The 22,605-nt window shown below is 39.8% G+C and overlaps 1 protein-coding gene across 1 annotated transcript in view; it reads right to left on the reverse strand.

Annotated features, from left to right (window-relative positions):
• HPGDS (hematopoietic prostaglandin D synthase) overlaps window positions 1-22,605 on the reverse strand; it is a 43,450-nt gene that overhangs the window by 12,824 nt on the left and 8,021 nt on the right. Inside the window, exons 2-3 of the mRNA XM_003829905.5 lie at window positions 22,337-22,478; window positions 5,749-5,841 (exon numbers count right to left, since the gene is read on the reverse strand). Of these exons, the coding sequence (XP_003829953.1) occupies window positions 5,749-5,841; window positions 22,337-22,469 (226 nt within the window). The 5' untranslated portion in view covers window positions 22,470-22,478. The remainder of the gene's footprint in view (window positions 1-5,748; window positions 5,842-22,336; window positions 22,479-22,605) is intronic.

Below are 22,605 nucleotides of genomic sequence, written 5' to 3' on the forward strand. Positions count from 1 at the left end.
CTCTATCTCCTTCAGTTCTGCTCTGATCTTAGTTATTTCTTGCCTTCTGCTAGCTTTTGAATGTGTTTGCTCTTGCTTCTCTAGTTCTTTTAATTGTGATGTTAGGGTGTTGATTTTAGATCTTTCCTGCTTTCTCTTGTGGGCATTTAGTGCTATAAATTTCCCTCTACACACTGCTTTAAATGTGTCCCAGAGATTCTGGTACATTGTGTCTTTGTTCTCATTGGTTTCAAAGAACATCTTTATTTCTGCCTTCATTTCATTATGTACCCAGTAGTCATTCAGGAGCAGGTTGTTCAGTTTACATGTAGTTGAGCGGTTTTGAGTGAGTTTCTTAATCCTGAGCTCTAGTTTGATTGCACTGTGGTCTGAGAGACAGTTTGTTGTGATTTCTGTTCTTTTACATTGGCTGAGGAGTGCTTTACTTCCAACTAATTGGTCAACTTTGGAATAAGTGTGGTGTGGTGCTGAGAAGAATGTATATTCTGTTGATTTGGGGTGGAGAGTTCTGTAGATGTCTATTAGGTCCGCTTGGTGCAGAGCTGACTTCAATTCCTGGATATCCTTGTTAACTTTCTGTCTCGTTGATCTGTCTAATGTTGACAGTGGGGTGTTAAAGTCTCCCATTATTGTGTGGGAGTCTCAGTCTCTTTGTAGGTCTCTAAGGACTTGGTTTATGAAACTGGGTGCTCCTGGATTGGGTGCATATATATTTAGGATAGTTAGCTCTTCTTGTTGAATTGATCTCTTTACCATTATGTAATGGCCTTCTTTGTCTCTTTTGATCTTTGTTGGTTTAAAGTCTGTTTTATCAGAGACTAGGATTGCAACCCCTGCTGTTTTTTTCGTTTTCCATTTGCTTGGTAGATCTTCCTCCATCCCTTTATTTTGAGCCTATGTGTGTCTCTGCACGTGAGATGGGTTTCCTGAATACAGCACACTGATGGGTCTTGACTCTTTATCCAATTTGCCAGTCTGTGTCTTTTAATTGGAGCATTTAGGCCATTTACATTTAAGGTTAATATTGTTATGTGTGAATTTGATCCTGTCATTGTGATGTTAGCTGGTTATTTTGCTCATTAGCTGATGCAGTTTCTTCCTAGCTTGGGTGGTCTTTACAATTTGGCATGTTTTTGCAGGGGCTGGTACTGGTTGTTCCATTCCATGTTTAGTGCTTCCTTCAGGAGCTCTTGTAGGGCATGCCTAATGGTGACAAAATCTCTCAGCATTTGCTTGTCTGTAAAGGATTTTATTTTTCCTTCACTTATGAAGCTTAGTTTGGCTGGATATGAAATTCTGGGTTGAAAATTCTTTTCTTTAAGAATGTTGAATATTGGCCCCCACTCTCTTCTGGCTTGTAGAGTTTCTGCCAAGAGATCAGCTGTTAGTCTGATGGGCTTTCCTTTGTGGGTAACCCGACCTTTCTCTTTGGCTGCCCTTAACATTTTTTCCTTCATTTCAACTTTGGTGAATCTGACAATTATGTGTCTTGGAGTTGCTCTTCTCGAGGAGTATCTTTGTGGCGTTCTCTGTATTTCCTGAATTTGAATGTTGGCCTGCCTTGCTGGATTGGGGAAGTTCTCCTGGATAATATCCTGCAGAGTGTTTTCCAACTTGGTTCCATTCTCCCCATCACTTTCAGGTACACCAATCAGACATAGATTTGGTCTTTTCACATAGTCCCATATTTCTTGGAGGCTTTGTTCATTTCTTTTTATTCTTTTTTCTCTAAACTTCTCTTCTCGCTTCATTTCATTCATTTGATCTTCCATCACTGATACCCTTTCTTCCAGTTGATCAAACCAGCTACTGAAGCTTGTGCATTCGTCATGTAGTTCTTGTGCCATGGTTTTCAGCTCCATCAGGTCCTTTAAGGACTTCTCTGCATTGGTTATTCTAGTTAGCCATTCATCTAATCTTTTTTCAAGGTTTTTAAACTTCTTTGCCATGGGTTCAAACTTCCTCCTTTAGCTCGGAGAAGTTTGATCATCTGAAGCCTTCTTCTCTCAACTCATCAAAGTCATTCTCTGTCCAGCTTTGTTCCATTGCTGGTGAGGAGCTGCATTCCTTTGTAGGAGGAGAGGTGCTCTGATTTTTTGAATTTTCAGTTTTTCTGCTCTGTTTTTTCCCCATCTTTGTGGTTTTATCTACCTTTAGTCTTTGATGATGGTGACGTACAGATGGAGTTTTGGTTTGGATGTCCTTTCTGTTTGTTAGTTTTCCTTTTAACAGTCGGGACCCTGAGCTGCAGGTCTGTTGGAGTTTGCCGGAGGTCCACTCCGGACCCTTTTTGCCTGGGTATCAGCAGCAGAGGCTGCAGAACAGCAAATATTGGTGAACAGCAAATGTTGCTGCCTGATCGTTGCTCTGGACATTTTGTCTCAGAGGGGTACCCGGCCATGTAAGGTATCAGTCTGCCCCTACTCGGGGGTGCCTCCCAGTTAGGCTACTCAGGGGTCAGAGACCCACTTGAGGAGGCAGTCTGTCCATTCTCAGATCTCAAGCTGCATGCTGGGAAAACCACTAATGTCTCCCAAGCTGTCAGATAGGGACATTTAAGTCTGCAGAGGTTTCTGCTGCCTTTTGTTTGGCTATGCCCTGCCCCCAGAGGTGGAGTCTACGGAGGCAGGCAGGCCTCCTTGAGCTGTGGTGGGCTCCACCCAGTTCGAGCTTCCCGGCAGCTTTGTTTACCTACTCAAGCCTCAGCAATGGCAGGCACCCCTCCCCCAGCCTCACTGCCACCTTGCAGTTTGATCTCAGACTGCTGTGCTAGCAATGAGCAAGGCTCCCTGGGCATAGGACCCTCTTAGCCATGCACGGGATATAATCTCCTGGTGTGCCGTTTGCTAAGACTGTCAGAAAAGCGCAGTATTAGGGTAGGAGTGACCCGATTTTCCAGGTGCCGTCTGTCACCCTTTTCCTTGGCTAGGAAAGAGAATTCTCTAACCCCTTGCACTTCCCGGGTGAGGCGATGCCTCGCCCTGTTTCAGCTCATGCTCGGTGCACTGCACCCACTGTCCTGCACCTACTGTCTGACAATCCCCAGTGAGACAATCCCCGGTACCTCAGTTGGAAGTGCATAAATCATTCACCTTCTGCATCGCTCACGCTTCGAGCTGTAGACTGGAGTTGTTCCTATTCAGTCATCTTGCAACTGCCTCTCCCACAATTTATTTAACTAGCCTCAACTGATTAGGTTTATTTCCAGTCTTTTGTTAATACAAGCAACACTGCAATAAATAACCTGTACCTATGTCATAATTTATTTTGTATCAAGAATTATTTTTATTTTTGCAGACAGTTTTTGTCAGGAGCATTTGTTTTCTGACTGGAGACTAAAATTTTTAAATAATAGAGGGTTTTTTTTTTCTTTTGTCTCATTTGTTAATCATTATTTTTGGTAATAAATCATTGGTCTTCCTAAAAGTTTTCTCAATGGTGCCAATTTAAAATGCTCCCGTATAGAAGCTTTCTAAAATGGATTGCTTTTGTAAAACTGTATAAATTTATTAAAAATTGAGAAACTGTATACTGACAGTGGATGAATTGTATGTAAATTATACCTCAATAAAGGTGTTAAAATCGAAAGAAAATTCTTGAACGATTTAGAGTTCCTCTGTAAACTATATTTTTGTGTGTGTGATATTCAAAGGTTGATTATTCGTCTTTCTGACCTTGAATAGTCTTCAGAATTCTTCACTCATTTTCATCCCTACTTTGACTTCCACCTCAAGGCTTCAGCTAAAAATTTATGGAGGTGACTCCTTATTCAATATTTTTAGTCCTAAACCACAGGCTCATTTTTTCAGCCTCCTTTTGGATATATCTCTGATTACTCTTTTGGCCCCTGAACATTCTTCCACAAATCCTCAAATGCAGTCATCACACCTTTTCTCAAACCAGCTCTCCTTTTTTTACCCAACAAATAATTACGGGCCTCAATTGTGACTCAGCCCCAAGTAGTGGCTGTATATAGTAGCATTGAATAGAAGAGGTAAATTCCTTGCCTGCATGGCACATATGGTCAACTGGAGAAGGCAGACATTGGGGAGGGTATTGCAAGTTGAAAAAAGTATTTTGAACAGAAAAGAGAAAGAGACGAAAGAGAAGAGGAGAAGGAGGAAGAAAAGGAGGAAGTAGCAGTATATAGCATATTGAGAATGGCAAACTCTGTCTATGCTGTTCCTCTCCTGGTTAAATAGACTGCCTTCCACATGGCAACGTCTATCTACTGTCTCTAAGATGATTCTACATCCACAAATTTTTCGTATTTTTCTTGGTCTCTCTTCTTTGCCATCTGGACCATTTCAATGATCTCTTAATATGCTTCCCTGCAGTAGCCACAAATACAAAGTAACCACAATAATCTTCCCAAAATGCATAGCGGTAGTTATGCTGCTTTTCTAGATAAAAACCTACAATTGCATAAGAAAAAAAGTCCATACTCTAGATCCTTCTAGATCTTTCTAATCAGATCCAATCTATCCTTCTAAGCATTTCTCTAATTCTCTTCCACCTGCAAATTTGAAGTTCATTCTTCTTCTCATGCCATTTTCTCTCTGCTTAGAATGTTCTAGCCCAGAGATTCTCAAAGTGAGATCCATGGACCACCTGCATCATCTGGGAAATTGTTGAGAATGCAAATTCTTGGGACCCGCCCAAGGTCTACTGACTCAAAGTTGCACAAAGTATATTTTAGTGAGCATCCAGGTGACCCTGATGCACATAAAGTTTGAAAAGCACTGCCCAGGTCCAAGTCTTCCTCTTGAAATTCTAGCTATCTTTGAGCCTAAATCTAAATGTCATTTTCACTTTAAAGCCTAATTTCCCTGGTCATAAATAATTTCCATTTCTTCTAAACTTTCAAAGTAACTTTATTTGTTGAAACATGTTAGTGTAACACAAAACTTTGTATTTTTAAAATACACTATTTCATTCCAAAATGAGGTTTAGTATTCATGGCCCATTTTATTTGTGAGCTATGTATGTGTCTATGGCTTGGATCATAGCAGTGGCAATGGTCGTGGGGAGATAGGTTTCAGAGAATGGTGATTCTACAGATTGATTGAAAGAAACGAGCTTTAAAAGAAGCCAAAAGTAGCTTTTGGCTCAAAAAGGGTGTGAGAATAGTTTGAGGGAAGAGAGAAGACAATGGAGCATAGGATGGGAGAAAGTGTGTCAGGTAAAAACAAGGACAGTTTCTATTGTTTCTCTTCCAATACCATGGGTGTGGGCACTAATGCAACAATCCAGAAGCCAACTATCCCCTTCAAGTTTCCTCAGATGGCACTGAGTGGAAGCAAAGAAACTCCCTATTTTTTTCAGCATGATTAGGATGAAGGACATTACTGAGTATATAATTTTAAGTCTAAGAAATTTCAACCTCCATATGCCATATGTATTTTCTGCTAAGTAATTTTCTCTAATAACTTACAATATGCATACTAGCCAAAGTTTGGAATGAAACATACCTGTCCAATTTTTCAGCTAAACTCCAAAAAGGGCTTGGAGAGCAAACAGATGTAAGGCAGGAAAAGCAGGAGGTGATATAAAATAAAATTGTCTAATTGTCCAGGGAACTCATGGAAAGTTAAACTGATACAGGTGATATATTTATACTTTTCTCTTATTTAATTCCATTCTTATTTGTACTATAGTATGCTATGCTAAAGTCATTTAATGAATATTGAATATATATCATGTATTTGTTTCAGTTATCAAAAATCTTAAGCACAATAAACATGTTACCTGTGTTTTTGGTCAAATATCTTGCTATTGCTAGGCTCTGGTGAAGAGTAAGTCCATCAACTTCCAAAATGGGGATTTTTCCAAATGGGAGAGCTTAAAATAAAATGAGCAAAGAATTAACTTCATAACAAAACCAGAAGTTATATTACTTCCATTTTTACTGATCATCGTGAAAACAAAGCATGATTTTATGGAATCATGAAATTCTTAAATATTTTTAAAGGAACACTTGACAACTTGTAGTGGAATATTTATATTTTATAAGTTTTGTTTAAGTTGTTAGAAAACCTGATTTAAAATTAGTGACAGAATTTGTTCTTAAGCTCAGGTTTATAGTGACACCATATACTGTACTGTATTTTACGTGCTTACTGTTAAAAAAATTAATTGTAAAGCTTCATTTTTTGCAGCCTCAGTCTGAGGATTATGAAGAGTTTGATTTACATATTGAGTTATGGTAAGAACTTAGCCATAGCCTTTTTAAAATTAATACATAATAATTGCACATACTATGGGGTACATGATATATGCACACAATGTAATGATCAAGAAATTTTTTATTTCTTATTTAATTTCTTCATTGACCTAGTGATCATTCAGGACCATGTTGTTTAATTTCCATATATTTGTATAGTTTCCAAAGCTCTTTTTATTATTGATTTCTAGTTTTATTCCACTGTGGTCTGAGAAAATACTCAATATAATTTTCATTTTTAAAAATTTATTTTAAAAAATTTATTTAGATGTGTTTTGTGGCTTAACATATGGCCCATCCTGTGTGCTGCTAAGAAGAATGTGCAGTCTGTAGCTTATGGATAAAAAAAATTTTTTTTGAGGTGGAGTCTCGCTCTGTCACTGAGGCTGGAGTGCAGTGGTGCGATCTCAGCTCACTGCAACTTCCACCTCCCAGGTTCAAGTGATTCTCCTGCCTCAGCCTCCTGAGTAGCCAGGACTACAGGTTCGTGCCACCACACCCAGATAAGTTTTGTATTTTTAGTAGAGATGGGGTTTTGCTATGTTGGCCAGGCCGGTCTTGAATTCCTGACCTCAAGTGATCCACCTACCTCAGCCTCCCAAAGTGCTAGGATTACAGGCATGAGCAACCACGCCTGGCCTATGGATGAAATGTTCTGTAAATGTCTGTTAGGTCCATTTGGTCTCTAGCGCAGATTCAGCCCAATGTTTCTTTGTTGGTTTTCTGGCTAGATTATCTGTCCAGTGCTGACAGGGAAGTGTTGACATCTCCAACTCTTGTTACATTAGAATCTATCTCTAACTTCAGTTCTAACAATATTTGCTTCATATATTTGGGTGCACATATACTTACAATTGTTATATCTTCTTGCTGAATTGACCACTTTATTATTATATAATGACTTTTTCTCTTTTTACATTTTTTACTAAAAGTCTATTTTGTCTGCTATAAACATTGCTGCTCCTGCATGCTTTTGGTTCCTGTTTTTATGGAATATTTTTTTCCATTCCTTCATTTTTAGTCTATGTGTGTCTTTTCAGGTGAACAGAGTTAATTGTAGGCAGCAGATAGTTGGCTTGTATTTTGTTTTTGATTCAGCCACTTTGTATCTTTTTAATTGGGGAATTTAAATCATTTGTATTCATTGATAGATAAAGGCTTATTTATCTTTGTGATTTAGTGGTTATCTATAGTAACAACTTTTGATTTTTTCTCTTTCTCATTTCTGTATCTGTTCTACCAGTTAGTTTTATACTTTCATGTGTTTTCATGATGGTAGATATCATCCTTTCACTTCCAGATGTAGGGCTTCCTTAAGCATTTCTTGTAGGAACAGTCTATTGGTGATACATTTCCTCAGTTTTTGCTTGTGTGAGAAAGACTATTTCTCCCCCATTTTTATATTATACTTTAAGTTCTAGGGTACATGTGCACAACGTGCAGGTTTGTTACATAGGTATACATGTGCCATGTTGGTGTGCTGCACCCATTAACTCATCATTTACATTAGGTATATCTCCTAATACTATCCCTCCCCCCTACCCCCACCCTGCAACAGGCCCCAGTGTGTGATGTTCCCCATCCTGTGTCCAAGTGTTCTCATTGTTCAGTTCCCACCTATGAGTGAGAACATGCAGTGTTTGGTTTTCTGTCCTTGCGATAGTTTGCTCAGAATGATGGTTTCCAGCTTCATCCATGTCCCTACAAAGGACATGAACTCATCCTTTTTTATGGCTGCATAGTATTCCATGGTATATATGTACCACATTTTCTTAATCCTGTCTAACACTGATGGACATTTGGGTTGGTTCCAGGTCTTTACTATTGTTAATAGTGCCGCAATAAACATACATGTGCATGTGTCTTTATGGGAGCATGATTTATAATCCTTTGGGTATATGCCCAGTAATGGGATCACTGGGTCAAATGGTATTTCTATATCTAGATCCATGAGGAATCGCCACACTGTCTTCCACAATGGTTGAACTAGTTTACAGTCCCACCAACAGTGTAAAAGTGTTCCTATTTCTCCACATCCTCTCCAGCACCTGTTGTTTCCCGACATTTTAATGATCACCATTCTAACTGGTGTGAGATGGTATCTCACCATGGTTTTGATTTGCATTTCTGTGATGACCAGTGATGATGAGCATTTTTTCATGTGTCTGTTGACGGCATAAATGTCTTTTTTTGAGAAGTGTCTGTTCATATCCTTTGCCCACTTTTTGATGGGGTTGTTTGATTTTTTCTTGTAAATTTGTTTAAGTTCTTTGTAGATTCTGGATATTAGCCATTTGTCAGATGGATAGATTGCAAAATTTTTCTCCCATTCTGCAGGTTGCCTGTTCACTCTAATGGTAGTTTCTTTTACTGTGCAGAAGCTCCTTAGTTTAATTAGATCCCATTTGTCAATTTTGGCTTTTGTTGCCATTGCTTTTGGTATTTTAGTCATGAAGTCCTTGCCCATGCCTATGTCCTGAATGGTATTGCCTATGTTTTCTTCTAGGGTTTTTATGGTTTTAGGTCTGACATTGAAGTCTTTAATCCATCTTGAATGAATTTTTGTATAAGGTGAAAGGAAGGGATCCAGTTTCAGCTTTCTACATATGGCTAGCCAGTTTTCCCAGCACCATTTATTAAATAGGGAATCCTTTCCCCATTTCTTGTTTTTGTCAGGTTTGTCAAAGATCAGATGGTTGTAGATGTGTGGTATTATTTCTGAGGCCTCTGTTCTGTTCCATTGATCTATATCTCTGTTTTGGTACCAGTACCATGCTGTTTTGGTTACTGTAGCCTTGTAGTATAGTTTGAAGTCAGGTAGCATGATGCCTCCAGCTTTGTTCTTTTTGCTTAGGATTGACTTGGCAATGCAGGCTCTTTTTTGGTTCCATATGAACTTTAAAGTAGTTTTTTCCAATTCTGTGAAGAAAGTCACTTGTAGGTGGCTGGGGATGGCATTGAATCTATAAATTACCTTGGGCACTATGGCCATTTTCACAATATTGATTCTTCCTACCCATGAGCATGGAATGTTCTTCCATTTGTTTGTATCCTCTTTTATTTCGTTGAGCAGTGGTTTGTAGTTCTCCTTGAAGAGGTCCTTCACATCCCTTGTAAGTTGGATTCCTAGGTATTTTATTCTCTTTGAAGCAATTGTGAATGGGAGTTAATTCATGATTTGGCTCTCTGTTCGTCTGTTATTGGTGTATAGCAATGCTTGTGATTTTTGTACATTGATTTTTTATCCTGAGACTTTGCTGAAGTTGCTTATCAGCTTAAGGAGATTTTGGGCTGAGATGATGGGGTTTTCTAAATATACAATCATGTCATCTGCAAACAGGGACAATTTGACTTCCTCTCTTCCTAATTGAATAACCTTTATTTCTTTCTCTTGCCTGATTGCTCTTGTCAGAACTTCCAACACTATGTTGAATAGGAGTGGTGTGAGAGGGCATCCCTGTCTTGTGCCAGTTTTGAAAGGGAATGCTTCCAGTTTTTGCCCATTCAGTATGATATTGGCTGTGGGTTTGTCATAAATAGCTCTTATTATTTTGAGATACGTCCCATCAATGCCTAATTTATTGAGAGTTTTTAGCATGAAGGGCTGTTGAATTTTGTTGAAGGCCTTTTCTGCATCTATTGAGATGATCATGTGGTTTTTGTCTTTGGTTCTGTTAAGGTGATGGATTACATTTATTGATTTGCATATGTTGAACGAGCTTTGCATCCCAGGGATCAAGCCAACTTGATCTTGGTGGATAAGGTTTTTGATGTGCTGCTGGATTCGGTTTGCCCGTATTTTATTGAGGATTTTCCCATCGATGTTCATCAGGGATATAGGTCTAAAATTCTCTTTTTTTGTGTGTCTCTGCCAGGCTTTGGTATCAGGGTGATGCTGGCCTCATAAAATGAGTTAGGGAGGATTCCCTCTTTTTCTATTGATTGGAATAGTTTCAGAAGGAATGGTACCAGCTCCTCCTTGTATCTCTGGTAGAATTCAGCTATGAGTCCATCTGGTCCTGGACTTCTTTTGGTTGGTAGGCTATTAATTATTGCCTCAATTTCAGATCCTGTTATTGGTCTATTCAGGGATTCAACTTCTTCCTGGTTTATTTTTGGGAGGGTGTATGTGTCGAGGAATTTATCCATTTCTTCTAGATTTTCTAGTTTATTTGTGTAGAGGTGTTTATACTGTTCTCTGATGGTAGTTTGTATTTCTGTGGGATCGGTGGTGATATCCCCTTTATCATTTTTCATTGCATCTATTTGATTCTTCTCTCTTTTCTTCTTTATTAGTCTTGCTAGCAGTCTATCAATTTTGTTGATCTTTCCAAAAAAAAAGCTCCTGGGTTCGCTGATTTTTTGAAGGGTTTTTTGTGTCTCTGTCTCCTTCAGTTCTGTTCTGATCTTACTTATTTCTTGCCTTCTGCTAGCTTTTGAATGTGTTTGCTCTTGCATCTCTAGTTCTCTTAATTGGGATGTTAGGGTTTCAATTTTAGATCTTTTCTGCTTTCTCTTGTGGGCATTTAGTGCTATAAATTTCCCTCTACACACTGCTTTAAATGTATCCCAGAGATTCTGGTACGTTGTGTCTTTGTTCTCATTGGTTTCAAAGAACATGTTTATTTCTGCCTTCATTTCGTTATGTACCCAGTAGTCATTCAGGAGCAGGTTGTTCAGTTTCCATGTATTTGTGTGGTTTTGAGTGAGTTTCTTAATCCTGAGTTCTAGTTTGATTGCACTGTGGTCTGAGAGACAGTTTGTTGTGATTTCTGTTCTTTTACATTTGCTGAGGAGTGCTTTACTTCCAACTAATTGGTCAATTTTGGAATAAGTGTGGTGTGGTGCTGAGAAGAATGTATATTCTGTTGATTTGGGGTGGAGAGTTCTGTAGATGTCTATTAGGTCTGCTTGGTGCAGAGCTGGCTTTAAGTCCTGGACATCATTGTTAACCTTCTTTCTCATTGATCTGTCTAATATTGACATTGAGGTGTTAAAGTCTCCCATTATTATTGTGTGGGAGCCTAAGTCTCTTTGTAGGTCTCTAAGGACTTGGTTTATGAATCTGGATGCTCCTCTACCAGGTGCATATATATTTAGGATAGTTAGCTCTTCTTGTTGAATTGATCCCTTTACCATTATGTAATGGCCTTCTTTATCTCTTTTGATTTAAGTTGGTTTAAAGTCTGTTTTATCAGAGAGTAGGATTGCAACCCCTCCTTTTTTTTTGTTTTCCATTTGCTTGGTAGATCTTCCTCCATCCCTTTATTTTGAGCCTATGTGTGTCTCTGTACATGAGATGGGTCTCCTGAATACAGCACACTGATGGGTCTTGAGTCTTTATCCAGTTTGCCAGTCTGTGTCTTTTAATTGGAGCATTTAGGCCATTTACATTTAAGGTTAATATTGTTATGTGTGAATTTGATCCTGTCATTATATTAGCTGGTTTTTGCCCATTAGTTGATGCAGTTTCTTCCTTGCATTGACGGTCTTTACAATTTGGCATGTTTTTGCAGGGGCTGGTACCGGTTGTTTCTTTCCATGTTTAGTGCTTCCTTCAGGAGCTCTTGTAAGCAGACCTGGTGTTGACAAAATCTCTCAGCATTTGCTTCTCTGTGAAGGATTTTATTTCTCCTTCACTTATGAAGCTTAGTTTGGCTGGATATGAAATTCTGGGTTGAAAATTGTTTTATTTAAGCATGTTGAATATTGGCCCCCACTCTCTTCTGGCTTGTAGAGTTTCTGCTGAGAGATCCGCTGTTAGTCTGATGGGCTTCCCTTTGTGGGTAACCTGACCTTTCTCTCTGGTTGCCCTTAACATTTTTTCCTTCATTTCAACCTTGGTGAATCTGACGATTACATGTCTTGGAGTTGTTCTTCTCAAGGAATGTCTTTGTGGTGTTCTCTGTATTTCCTGAATTTGCATGTTGGCCTGTCTTGCTAGGTTGGGGAAGTTCTCCTGGATAATATACTGAAGAGTGTTTTCCAGCTTGGTTCCATTCTCCCCATCATGTTTAGGTACACCAATCAAATGTAGATCTGGTCTTTTCACATAGTCGCATGTTTCTTGGAGACTTTGTTCATTTCTTTTTACTCTTTTCTCTCTAAACTTCTCTTCTCACTTCATTTCATTAATTTGATCTTCAATCACTGATACCCTTTCTTCCACTTGATCAAATCGGCTACTGAAGCTTGTGCACGCATCATGATGTTCTCATCCCATGGTTTTCAGTTCCATCAAGTCATTTAAGGCCTTCTCTACACTGTTTATTCTAATTAACCATTCGTCTAATCTTTTTTCAAGGTTTTCAGCTTCCTTGTGATGGGTTCAAACATCCTCCTTTAGCTCAGAGAAGTTTGTTACCACCGACCTTCTGAAGCCTACTTCTGTCAACTCGTCAAAGTCATTCTCCATTCAGCTTTGTTCCATTGCTGGCAAGGAGCTGCGATCCTTTGGACAAGAAGGGGTGTTCTGATTTTTAGAATTTTCAGCTTTTCTGCTCTGGTTTCTCCCCATCTTTGTGGTTTTATCTACCTTTGGTCTTTGATGATGGTGACCTACAGATTGGGTTTTGGTGTGGATGTCCTTTTTGTTGATGTTGATGCTATTCCTTTCTGTTTGTTAGTTTTCCTTCTAACAGTCAGGTCCCTCAGCTGCAGGTCTGTTGGAGTTTGCTGGAGGTCCACTCCAGACCCTGTTTGCCGTTATATAACCAGCGGAGGCTGCAGAACAGCAAATATTGCAGAACAGCAAATATTGCTGCCTGATCCTTCCTCTGGAAGCTTCATCTCAGAGGGACACCCAGCTGTATGAGGTGTCAGTCAGCCCCTACTGGGAACTATCTCCCAGTTAGGCTACTTGGGGGTCAGGGACCCAGTTGAGGAGGCACTCTGTCCATTCTCAGAACTCAAACACCATGCTGGAAGAACCACTGCTCTCTTCAGAGCTGTCAGACAGGGACGTTTAAGTCTGCAGAAGTTTCTGCTGCCTTTTGTTCAGCTATGCACTGCCCCCAGAGGTGGAGTCTACAGAGGCAGGCAGGCCTTCTTGAGCTGCAGTAGGCTCCACCCAGTTCGAGCTTCCCAGCCGCTTTGTTTACCTACTCAAGCCTCAGCCATGGCAGACACCCCTCCCCCAGCTAGGCTGCCGCCTTGCAGTTCGATCTCAAACTGCTGCACAAGCAGTTAGCAAGGCTCCGTGGGCATGGGACCCACTGAGCCAGGCGTGGGATATAATCTCCTGTTGTGCCATTTGCTAAGACCATTGGAAAAATGCAGTATTTGGGTGGCAGTGTTCCAATTTTCCAGATACAGTCTGTCATGGCTTCCTTTGGCTAGGAAAGGGAAATCCCTCAACCCCCTGTGCTTCCTGGGTGAGGCAATACCCCACCCTGCTTCAGCTTGCCCTCCGTGGGCTGCACCCACTGACCAACCAGTCCCAGTGAGATGAACCAGGTACCTCAGTTGGAAATGCAGAAATCACCCATCTTCTGCATCAGTCACGCTGGGAGCTGCAGACCGGAGCTGTTCCTATTCAGCCATCTTGGAAAAGATCTCTCCTTCATTTTTGAAGGATAGCTTTGCTGGTTATAGTATTCTTGGCTGACAGATTTTTTTTTTTTTTTTTCAGCACTTTGAACATATCATTCCATTGTCTCCTGGCCTGTAAAATTTCTGCTGAGAAATCTGCTGTCAGTCTGATGGGGATTCCTTTATGTATGACTTGACACTTTTCTGTTACTATTTTTGGAATTCTCTTTGTCCTTGAGGACAAAGTCAAACTTGACAACTTGACAAGCTTGACAGTTTGACTTTAATGTTTAATGACTTTAATGTTGAATCTATACCTGAGCTTCATGTATCTGGATGTCTAAATCTCTTGCTAGACTTGGGAAGTTTTAACTATCATTTTGTTAATTGGTTTTCTATGCCTTTGTCCATCTCTTCTCCTTCTGGAATTCCCAAACTCCCCAAATTCAAACATTTGGGTGCTTTATGGTTTCCCAAATGATGTAATACAGGCTTTCTTCATCCTTTTTTCATTCTTTTATTTTTTTCTTTGGTCTGACTGGGTTATTTCAAAAGACCTGTCTTCAAGTTCAGAAATTCTTCTGCTTGACCTAGTCTATTGAAGCTCTAGTTGTATTTTTTAAATTTCATTCATTGAATTCTTTAGCTCCAGAATTGTTTGGATTTTTTTTATAATATCTATCTGTTATATTGAATTTCTCATTCAGATCATTGTCTTCCTGATTTCTTTGTATTATCTGTATTCTTTTGTATCTCACTGAGTTTCTTTAATACCATTATTGTCAATTCTTTTTCAGGCATTTCATGTATTTCCTTTTTATGGAATTGGTTACTGGAGAATTATTGGGTTCCTTTGGAGATGTCTTGTTTCCTTGCTTTTTCATATTTCTTGTGTCTTTATGTTGATTTCTGTGTATCTGGTATAGTAGTCGCTCCTTTCAGTTTTATGGATTGATTTTTGTAGGGAAACCCTTTTTCCTATAGATATATCTATAGTGTTGGTTGGGTAGGGTACTTTAGCTTTGATTCTAAGTAGGTGCAATAATGTAGTCTTCATATGATTTCTTCAGCTATAGTCAGCATCAGTGGTGTCTGTGAGTTTCTCAGTGGCTTAGGCTGTAGTTATTAGTGGAGGCTGTGGTGAGTCTTTGCTGGGGAGGGGGATGCCAAGTGGACTCATCCTCAGGCACTAGTGGTGGCTACAGTGGCCTGGGTGTGTGGATTCCTAGGCCCCTGAATGGGATGCACTGGTACCAGCAGTGCTGGGTAAGGCAGATCCAACCCCCTAGACAATGCTTGTGAGTCCCAATGACAGTGGCAAGCAGAAAAGGTGACCTCAGGCCCCTGGATGATATGCACAAGCACTGGTGGTGGCTGGTGGAGTAGGTTGATCCTCAGGCCACTGGACAATGCATTCAGGAATTGGCAGCAGCAGTGACAGGCAAGATAGGCCTGTCCTCAGGTCTCCTGAGAGTGCATGTTTGCACCAGTGGCAGCAGGCAGGGCACGTTGATCCCCAGACCCCTGGATAATGTGCTTGGGTGCCAGTGGCAGTGGTAGTGGGTGGGGTGGGCTGGTCCTCAGGCATGCAGATGGTGCACATAAATGCTAGTGGTGATAAGTGTGGCAGTACTATCCTCAGGTCCTGGAATGGCATATTGGTGAGCTGGTCCCTGGGCTTCATAAAGGTGCATGAAGGTACATTGTGGCCCTGATACTAGAGAAGGTATGGTTGCTGTCTGTGGCAACAGCCCCAGGCAGGCAGCTCTCAGACTCTGGAGAGTGCGTGCTTTAGCTTCCTGTGTTACAGCAGCAGCCTGTCTGGTATGCTACACTGTCTCTTCCCCAAGGTTTGGGACACTACATGGGCTAAAGGGCTAGGCAACCAGCCACAACACTTAAGTGTTGCAATGCTGCAGCCCTCTGGGTTGTTGTGGGGGGATGTCAGCAGGGCTCCAGGGATGTGGAGATGCACGGGCTTTTGGGTTCCAAGGCAAGATATAGTCTGGTGGGGACTGGGCTCTCCAAGTGGCACCATCATGCAGCTACTTGGGTCTCAGGGGGTGTGTAGGACACAGCACAAACTGCCACTCTGGAACAATGTTCTCACATGGACTCCAGGCACTCCCTATCCTAGTCTCAGGGCCCATAAGGCCCAAGGGGGCTCTCCCATGGCTAGAATTGCAGGAGTCTGCGGAGTAAATGTGGACCACTGGGGATATCTCTCTTACCTTTTCCCCACAATGGGGAGTCCCTCCTGGCTCCAAGCTGATTCCAGCCACATCAGCTGCTTCGCTTCCTTTTCTTTCTGTGCCTCAGAGGTTTCCCATCACTTCCCAGCTGAATTCCAGTCTTCTCTCTTAGATGCTCTATTAGATGTGTGGTTATCTACTTGCTATTTTGATCCTTCTTTGAGGAGATGAGTGTCAGTTACCTCTAGTCATTAATTTTGAAGCCCCACTTCATTTTGATGAGGGACTATTTGAAATGTATAGCAAGGCAGCAAGCATTTTTGCACAAATATCGCACAGACTGATAGCAGATACCATATTAATATTTTATCTGTAAATCCTACTGTTTTCTTATCTAAACCTATTATATTTTTGTCACAAAGTAATATGCATTTATTATAGAAAAATTATAAACTGATAAATGAAAATAATTCAGCCACATAGTTTTAACCATTTTAATATTTTAATTGATTTCCCATATATATTTTAAAACAAATTATAATGCATGTAAATCACTTTTCATTTCAAGTTTTGTAAGTCACTTTTCATTTCACAGTATCTTTTAAACATCTTTCTAAATCAATGAAACATCATCTTTTTAATGACTACGTAATACTTTGCCATGTGTGTTGACCACAACTTTCCCAACCAGTGCCTTAGTTTTGGACATAAAATTATTTTAAAAGAGAGAAAATAATAAAGTGCCAGTCACACTCTGATGACCCTCATACAACTACTAGAATCAACTTTGTGTGTCTCCTTCAAGTATCTTTCATATGCACGCCTAAATAAGTATAAGAGAACTGTACTTCACATCTGGAATAAAAATACCTTTAAGTAATTACCTTTAAGTAATGAGTGTCCCAACTACTATTTTTGGTGCCTGAGATACTTCAGTGAGCAAAACAAAGTCTCAAATGAAATTGACATGAGTTGGGATGCCTTATTTGAAGCAAAATATGTGAACAAGAAGGAATCAAAATGCGTAATTTTTTTGTCAGGGAGAGGTTTTTTTTGTGCTAGGCATTGTACTAAATATTTAGCATGCCCATTAGGTCTTCTTTTACCTACAACAACCTTACGAAGTAGGTGATAACTATCTCATTTTATAAATGAAGGGATGAAGTTAAGAGGTTACATAAATTGCCCTGGTCACACACCTGGTAAAGCTAGGCTTCACACTGAGGTCGCTTGGAACCCTTGCTCAGCTGTTTTCTTAGTTCTATGAGCCATGTTTTGAGAAAGATTAAAAATCAGAGCAAGCTCAGAGAATAGTCTCCAAATTAGTGAGAGATTTGAAAATCTTATTTTTTTGAGGATTGGTTGAAGAACCTTGGCACTCTTCACCTGGAGGAGATAAAACTAGCTAAGTGGAACATAAACACCTCAAATAGGACAGAACTATCAAATAGAAGAAAAATTTGACTTATTCTGACTACCTCTGAAATGTGAAACTAGAATCAAAGGGTAGTAGAATAAAGGGCAGATGAAGAATAATTTTGTTCGCATTAGAGCCATTGACAACAGAATGTGTTTTCTTGTGAGATAGTGAGCTTTTAGCTACTGGAAGTGTTTGAGCCAACCTTGGGATAACTGCCCACAACTGGAACACTGGGCTGCATCTAACAAGAAGACATTTAAGAAGGCAAATGCTAAGTCCTTCATTTGATTCCAGAAAAAATAATAATCCCAGTGTTGTTGGAGGTGTCAACAGAAGTATTCTAAAGCTTAAAAGGCATTAAGGAATTTTGTTACACTGAATATGAGGCCTCAATGTGATGTGGCTGGCAAAATAACTACAGTGATCTTGGTAAAATGTCTTACAATGATGTCTAGTCTTGTGACAGGAATGATGGTCCCATTTTGCTCTGTGCTGTTCTTGTACCTTAAACACTGTGTTCTCCATAGGTATCACACCTTAAATGGCAGATGTACAGTAACAGGAACTTGTTTGGAGGATACCTACGTGAGTGGTGAAGAAATGCAAATCAGGGAATATAAATGAGCACTCAAGGAAGAAAACCGAATTGTCCTTTGGACCTGGATGTGATTGTAAAATTGTAAATCACAGATGGTCCAGGGAAGAATGGCATCTAAATCAAGAAGTAGAGTCAGGGATGGGAAAGTTGGACTAAAATTCACAATGATGATCAGAGAAACTAACAAGGAAGTTCCAAAATTTGTTAACTAGTTAGAGGTACAGATGCATGAATTAAATGGGACCCAATTACAAATTCTGCCAAAGACCTTTATCTTCACTCAGCACATTTGTATTGAACTAACCACTCAGAAATAGCTTTTTTTTCCATGACGTCTTTAAAGAAACTAGGTTTCTTTAAATATTTGGTTGTAAAAGAAGGAGTAATCTGGTTCTCCATGGATTAAAATTATTAAGTACAAGACCAATCTATAAAAGCTATAAGGAGACAGATCTCAACTTTGTATAAGAAATAGTCTTTCAAAATTAGTCTCCCTTCTATTTTCTGTTCTCTCTTTCCAGAATTTTATTTGAAAGTTGGACCTCCTAAACTGAGCCTCAAGTTTCCTTTCTTTCCTCTTTTATTTTTAATTTATTTGTCCTATTTTTGTACTTTTGGGAAAAATATCCTTATTTTTTGTCATTTTATTGATGTGTTTGTATCATAGTTTTAATTTTCAAGAACTGTTTGTCTCTGAATATTTCTTTTGACAGCACCCTGTTGTTAAAAGAAAAACTTCAGCCGAATTAAATTTAAAGGAGTTTAACTGAGCAATGAACGATTTGCCAATTGGGAAGTCCCCAGAATCACAGCAGAATCACAGAGGCTCCAGGGGAGGCCTCATGATCAGAACAAATTTATAGACAAAAAAAGTAAAGTGACACACAAAAATCAGAAGTGAGGTACAGAAACAACCAGATTGGTTACAGCCCAGAGTTTGCCTTATTTGAACACAGTTTGAACACTCAGCAGTATATGAGTGGTTGAAGTGTGGCTGCTGGGATTGGCCAAGACTCAGCTCTTCTTATAGGTGCGTATTCCTAAGTTAGGTTTTAATCTTGTCTACTTACTAAGTTAGGTTACAGTTCATCTACAGGGACTCAAATATAGTAGTACAGAGTCCTTCTCAGGCCATGTTTAGTTTGCTATTACAGTGTTCTTGTTTCATGGATAGAATATCTTCTCTTATTTCTCTGAGGATTTTAAAAAATGTTTGAAGTGGTATTTTTTTCTCGCTAAATCATCTTGGTTTCCTCAGAGTTGCTTTTTTTCTGCTTCTTTGTTTAGGTATGTTTTCTGTTAGATTTTTCTCAAATATCTATTGATTTTTGATGGCCATTTATGTCTTAAAAGGCAAAGAAATAAAAACTACCTGTAAGCTCAGTGTGCATGGGAGGGGCTTGCCAACAGATTGGGCTGGGCTGTTTCATTAAGAAACTCTCATTCGTTCATTAACTTGAGCTGATCAGCTTCCCCAGAGAGGAATTTCTGCTCAAGGAATATTAGCCTGGTTGTAGCCTTCTGATTGTAGAGCAGGGGAAAGGTGCTATGGCTCTCACCATTTAGTTTCTATACTTCCACTGAATCCCACCTTTATTATAGCATTGTGTCCTCAAGACATGTCTGTTGTCCCAGAAGCCTCTGGTCTATCCTCCCCTGAGAGTAACCTCCATGCTTATTCTAGAGACGAGAAGGGATATGGTGGTCACAGTGCTTCTTCGCATTGATAGAGGCAGGAGGCAGAGAAATTCTAGGCAGACAGCAGCAGGTCCCCAGTGAAACCCCACCTTCAAGCCAAAAAGCCTGAAACCTGCGGCCCAACATAAGAAAATCTATTCCTGTTTGCCTGCTGTCTCCTGGTTGGTTCTTTCTGAATAATGCTTTTTTACCAATTGAATGTTGCCTTTTCCAAAACTACCTATAGCCCGCCCTGCCCCACAATCGTGTGCCTATAAATACTTCAGACTCAGTTGGTAGAGGAAAGAAAAGCGTCTCAGCTGGAGAGAGTCGACTTGACTTCAGAGAGATGGCTGGACTTCGGAGGAGAGATGACTTGACTTCAGGGGAAGACTACCTGCCCACCCTGTCCTCTCTCCAGCTCCCCTCTCGGCTGAGAGCCATTTCCATCACTTAATAAAATGTTCTGCCTTCACCATCTTTCAAGTGTCTGGACAACGTAGTTCTTCGGACGCTGGACAACAGCTTGGGACCCACTAAGTGCAGGGACCCACCAAGTACAGGGAACCAAAAAAGGCTGTCACACTGGCCTTTTGCCCTTGCTGGTGGGGGGCAGCCACCCCATGTGATGAGGCAAGAGGCCCACTGAGCTGATAACACACCGCTGTCCATGGATGGCAGGGCTAAGAGAGCATTGTAACATGCCTCTGGGGCTTCAGGGGTCGCAGGCACCCCAACCTGGGTGCTGCTGCAGGGCCCACACAGAGCTCGCTCCTGCCAGCGCCCAAAGCGGTCAGCTGGATCCCATGCTTGCTTGCTCACGTGCTCCCTCCCACAAGGGATTGAGTGCAGTGGGCCAAGTAAATGGGGCACCCCATCACAAGTCCGACAAAGGGGTCAAGAAAAATTCTCCATCAACATTTTTCTAGTCAATCCTATGTCAGCTCAACTTTTCGAGTTATCTGCTACTACAAATTCACGAGCCTTTTTCTGTATCTCTGGTGATTTAGCTTGCCTTCTGCTCCTCAAGGTTTATGTTTGAACTCTGGGCCTACTAAGTCACTTTACCATTCTTTGGCCTGCTTTTTAGCTTCCAGAATTGTGTGCTATCATATCTACATTCAAGCTTTATTTCTTTGTCCTTATGGACTTTGGCCCTTTTTTAAAGTACTTCAGTGTTATTAAAGGAGAGAAAAAACGTTTTAAAGAGAGAAAATGTAAACTCATATGTGCTATTTACCAAGTTTGTCCAGGAGAACATTTTAATAAAAGTATCCAGTGATGGAATGTGTTGACTGGAGATTTTCTAGGTTCTAGCAGAGGGAGTGTCATAGCAGGTTTCAAGCACCAGAGAGCACTGCTAAATTGGACAGCAGATGAGACCAAATAACATTTGTAATAGAAACTGCTCCTTAGTAGTACCTATTCTTTCCTTTCTTCTTAGAGTAATAAAACTCTGGATTTTTACCTGTGCAAATGATTATCCACAATTAAATCAGCATTTCTCAGTTTTCCTTGTAGTAATATGTGACTGTTGGGCTTACCAAGTGACGTATGCAACTTTCTAGTAAAAGGAAGGGGTGTGTCCCCTCCCTCTTTCACACTTTCTCTGAGCTACAATGTGGAAGGAACGTGAGCTATCTCACACTGTGTCAATAAGACACCAAGGGGTGGCAGATCAACAAGAAACCTAATCTTTGACAACTGTATGGCGCAAAATCATGATACCCACTTGGGGTTTTGTGTAAATGAAATTTCTGTCCTTTCTAAGAAAATTTTACATTGCGTCTTTGTCTATTAAAACATTTGAAACTATATCCTAACCATCATGAACTTTAAGATTCCTTTCAACTCTGAAAATCTATGGAAATATTAAGAAAATACAGAAATTCCATTTTCAGTAACAATGAAAAGTTCAGGTAGAATAGGGAATGAGGCACTCAGTGAACTTATATTTCAAAGCTAACAGGCAAAATTTATTACATGTAATATCTGCACCTTTCTATCCATGTTGGTCTAATTAATTAGTGGATAAAAGTAATGTTCACCTATTATATATTCACTGTCTTAAAATCCCATGTGTAAATTCCGATATCGGAAGAAACATTTGGATATTAATGGTAAAGTATCATGAGAATAAGAAATAAGATACACTGTCTCACCAGAGAAGAGGTCTCCGCTCAGAAAAAGAATGGTTATAAGGGCAATGACTTTTAAGGAGCTCGTGCTTCCAAAGGCTGTGGCAATTCATTGTTAATATGCCTGTTATCATAGTAGTGTTGTTTTGGCATTGTCTAGTGCAAATAACTTGAGCTTGGTATTAAACTGACCTGGGTTTGAAACTCAGTTCTACTTGCTAGGGTCGTGAAACTGGAAAAATTACCTAAACTCTGTGCACTTCAGCTATCCCAGTGACAAAATAGAAAAACAAACAAACAAACAATGTCTCATGTTTATTTCAGTCTGCTAAAGCTTTATACTGGTTTACCTTTATATTCTCTTTCTGTAAGTTTTGTGTTTTCACCTCTAATAGGAAATTTGCTTGATCACACAGCATTTATTTAGTCTGAACTGCTGCTTTTCAATTTAAAGCTACATGAGCTTCGAAAACCTTGATTTTTTTTTTCGTTTCCCTGAGGAAAAACAAAAGGTTCTGAAAGCATATTTTTCCTACATTTATTATTTGTGCTACTTACTTGATTTGATTTCAGGCCAGTCAACTTGTTCTATTCTGTGGTCTTCATACTGTATGTCCAAATAAGCAAATATGTAACGAATAATTTCTGCTCTCCCTCTCATATTAAAATAAGTGAGTTTGTAGTTTGGCATGGTGCAATTCTGGAAAAAGAAAAATGGAGGGATTATTTTAAGAGCCCTCTAGAGATGCCTCAATATTTTTCTTCAGAATTTTTTGGAAAACTTTATGGCATCTCTTGAGATAACTGGAGACATTAGAGGATATTTC

This window comes from Pan paniscus, chromosome 3 (assembly GCF_029289425.2).
Source record: "Pan paniscus chromosome 3, NHGRI_mPanPan1-v2.0_pri, whole genome shotgun sequence".
Taxonomy (NCBI): Eukaryota; Metazoa; Chordata; class Mammalia; order Primates; family Hominidae; genus Pan; species Pan paniscus.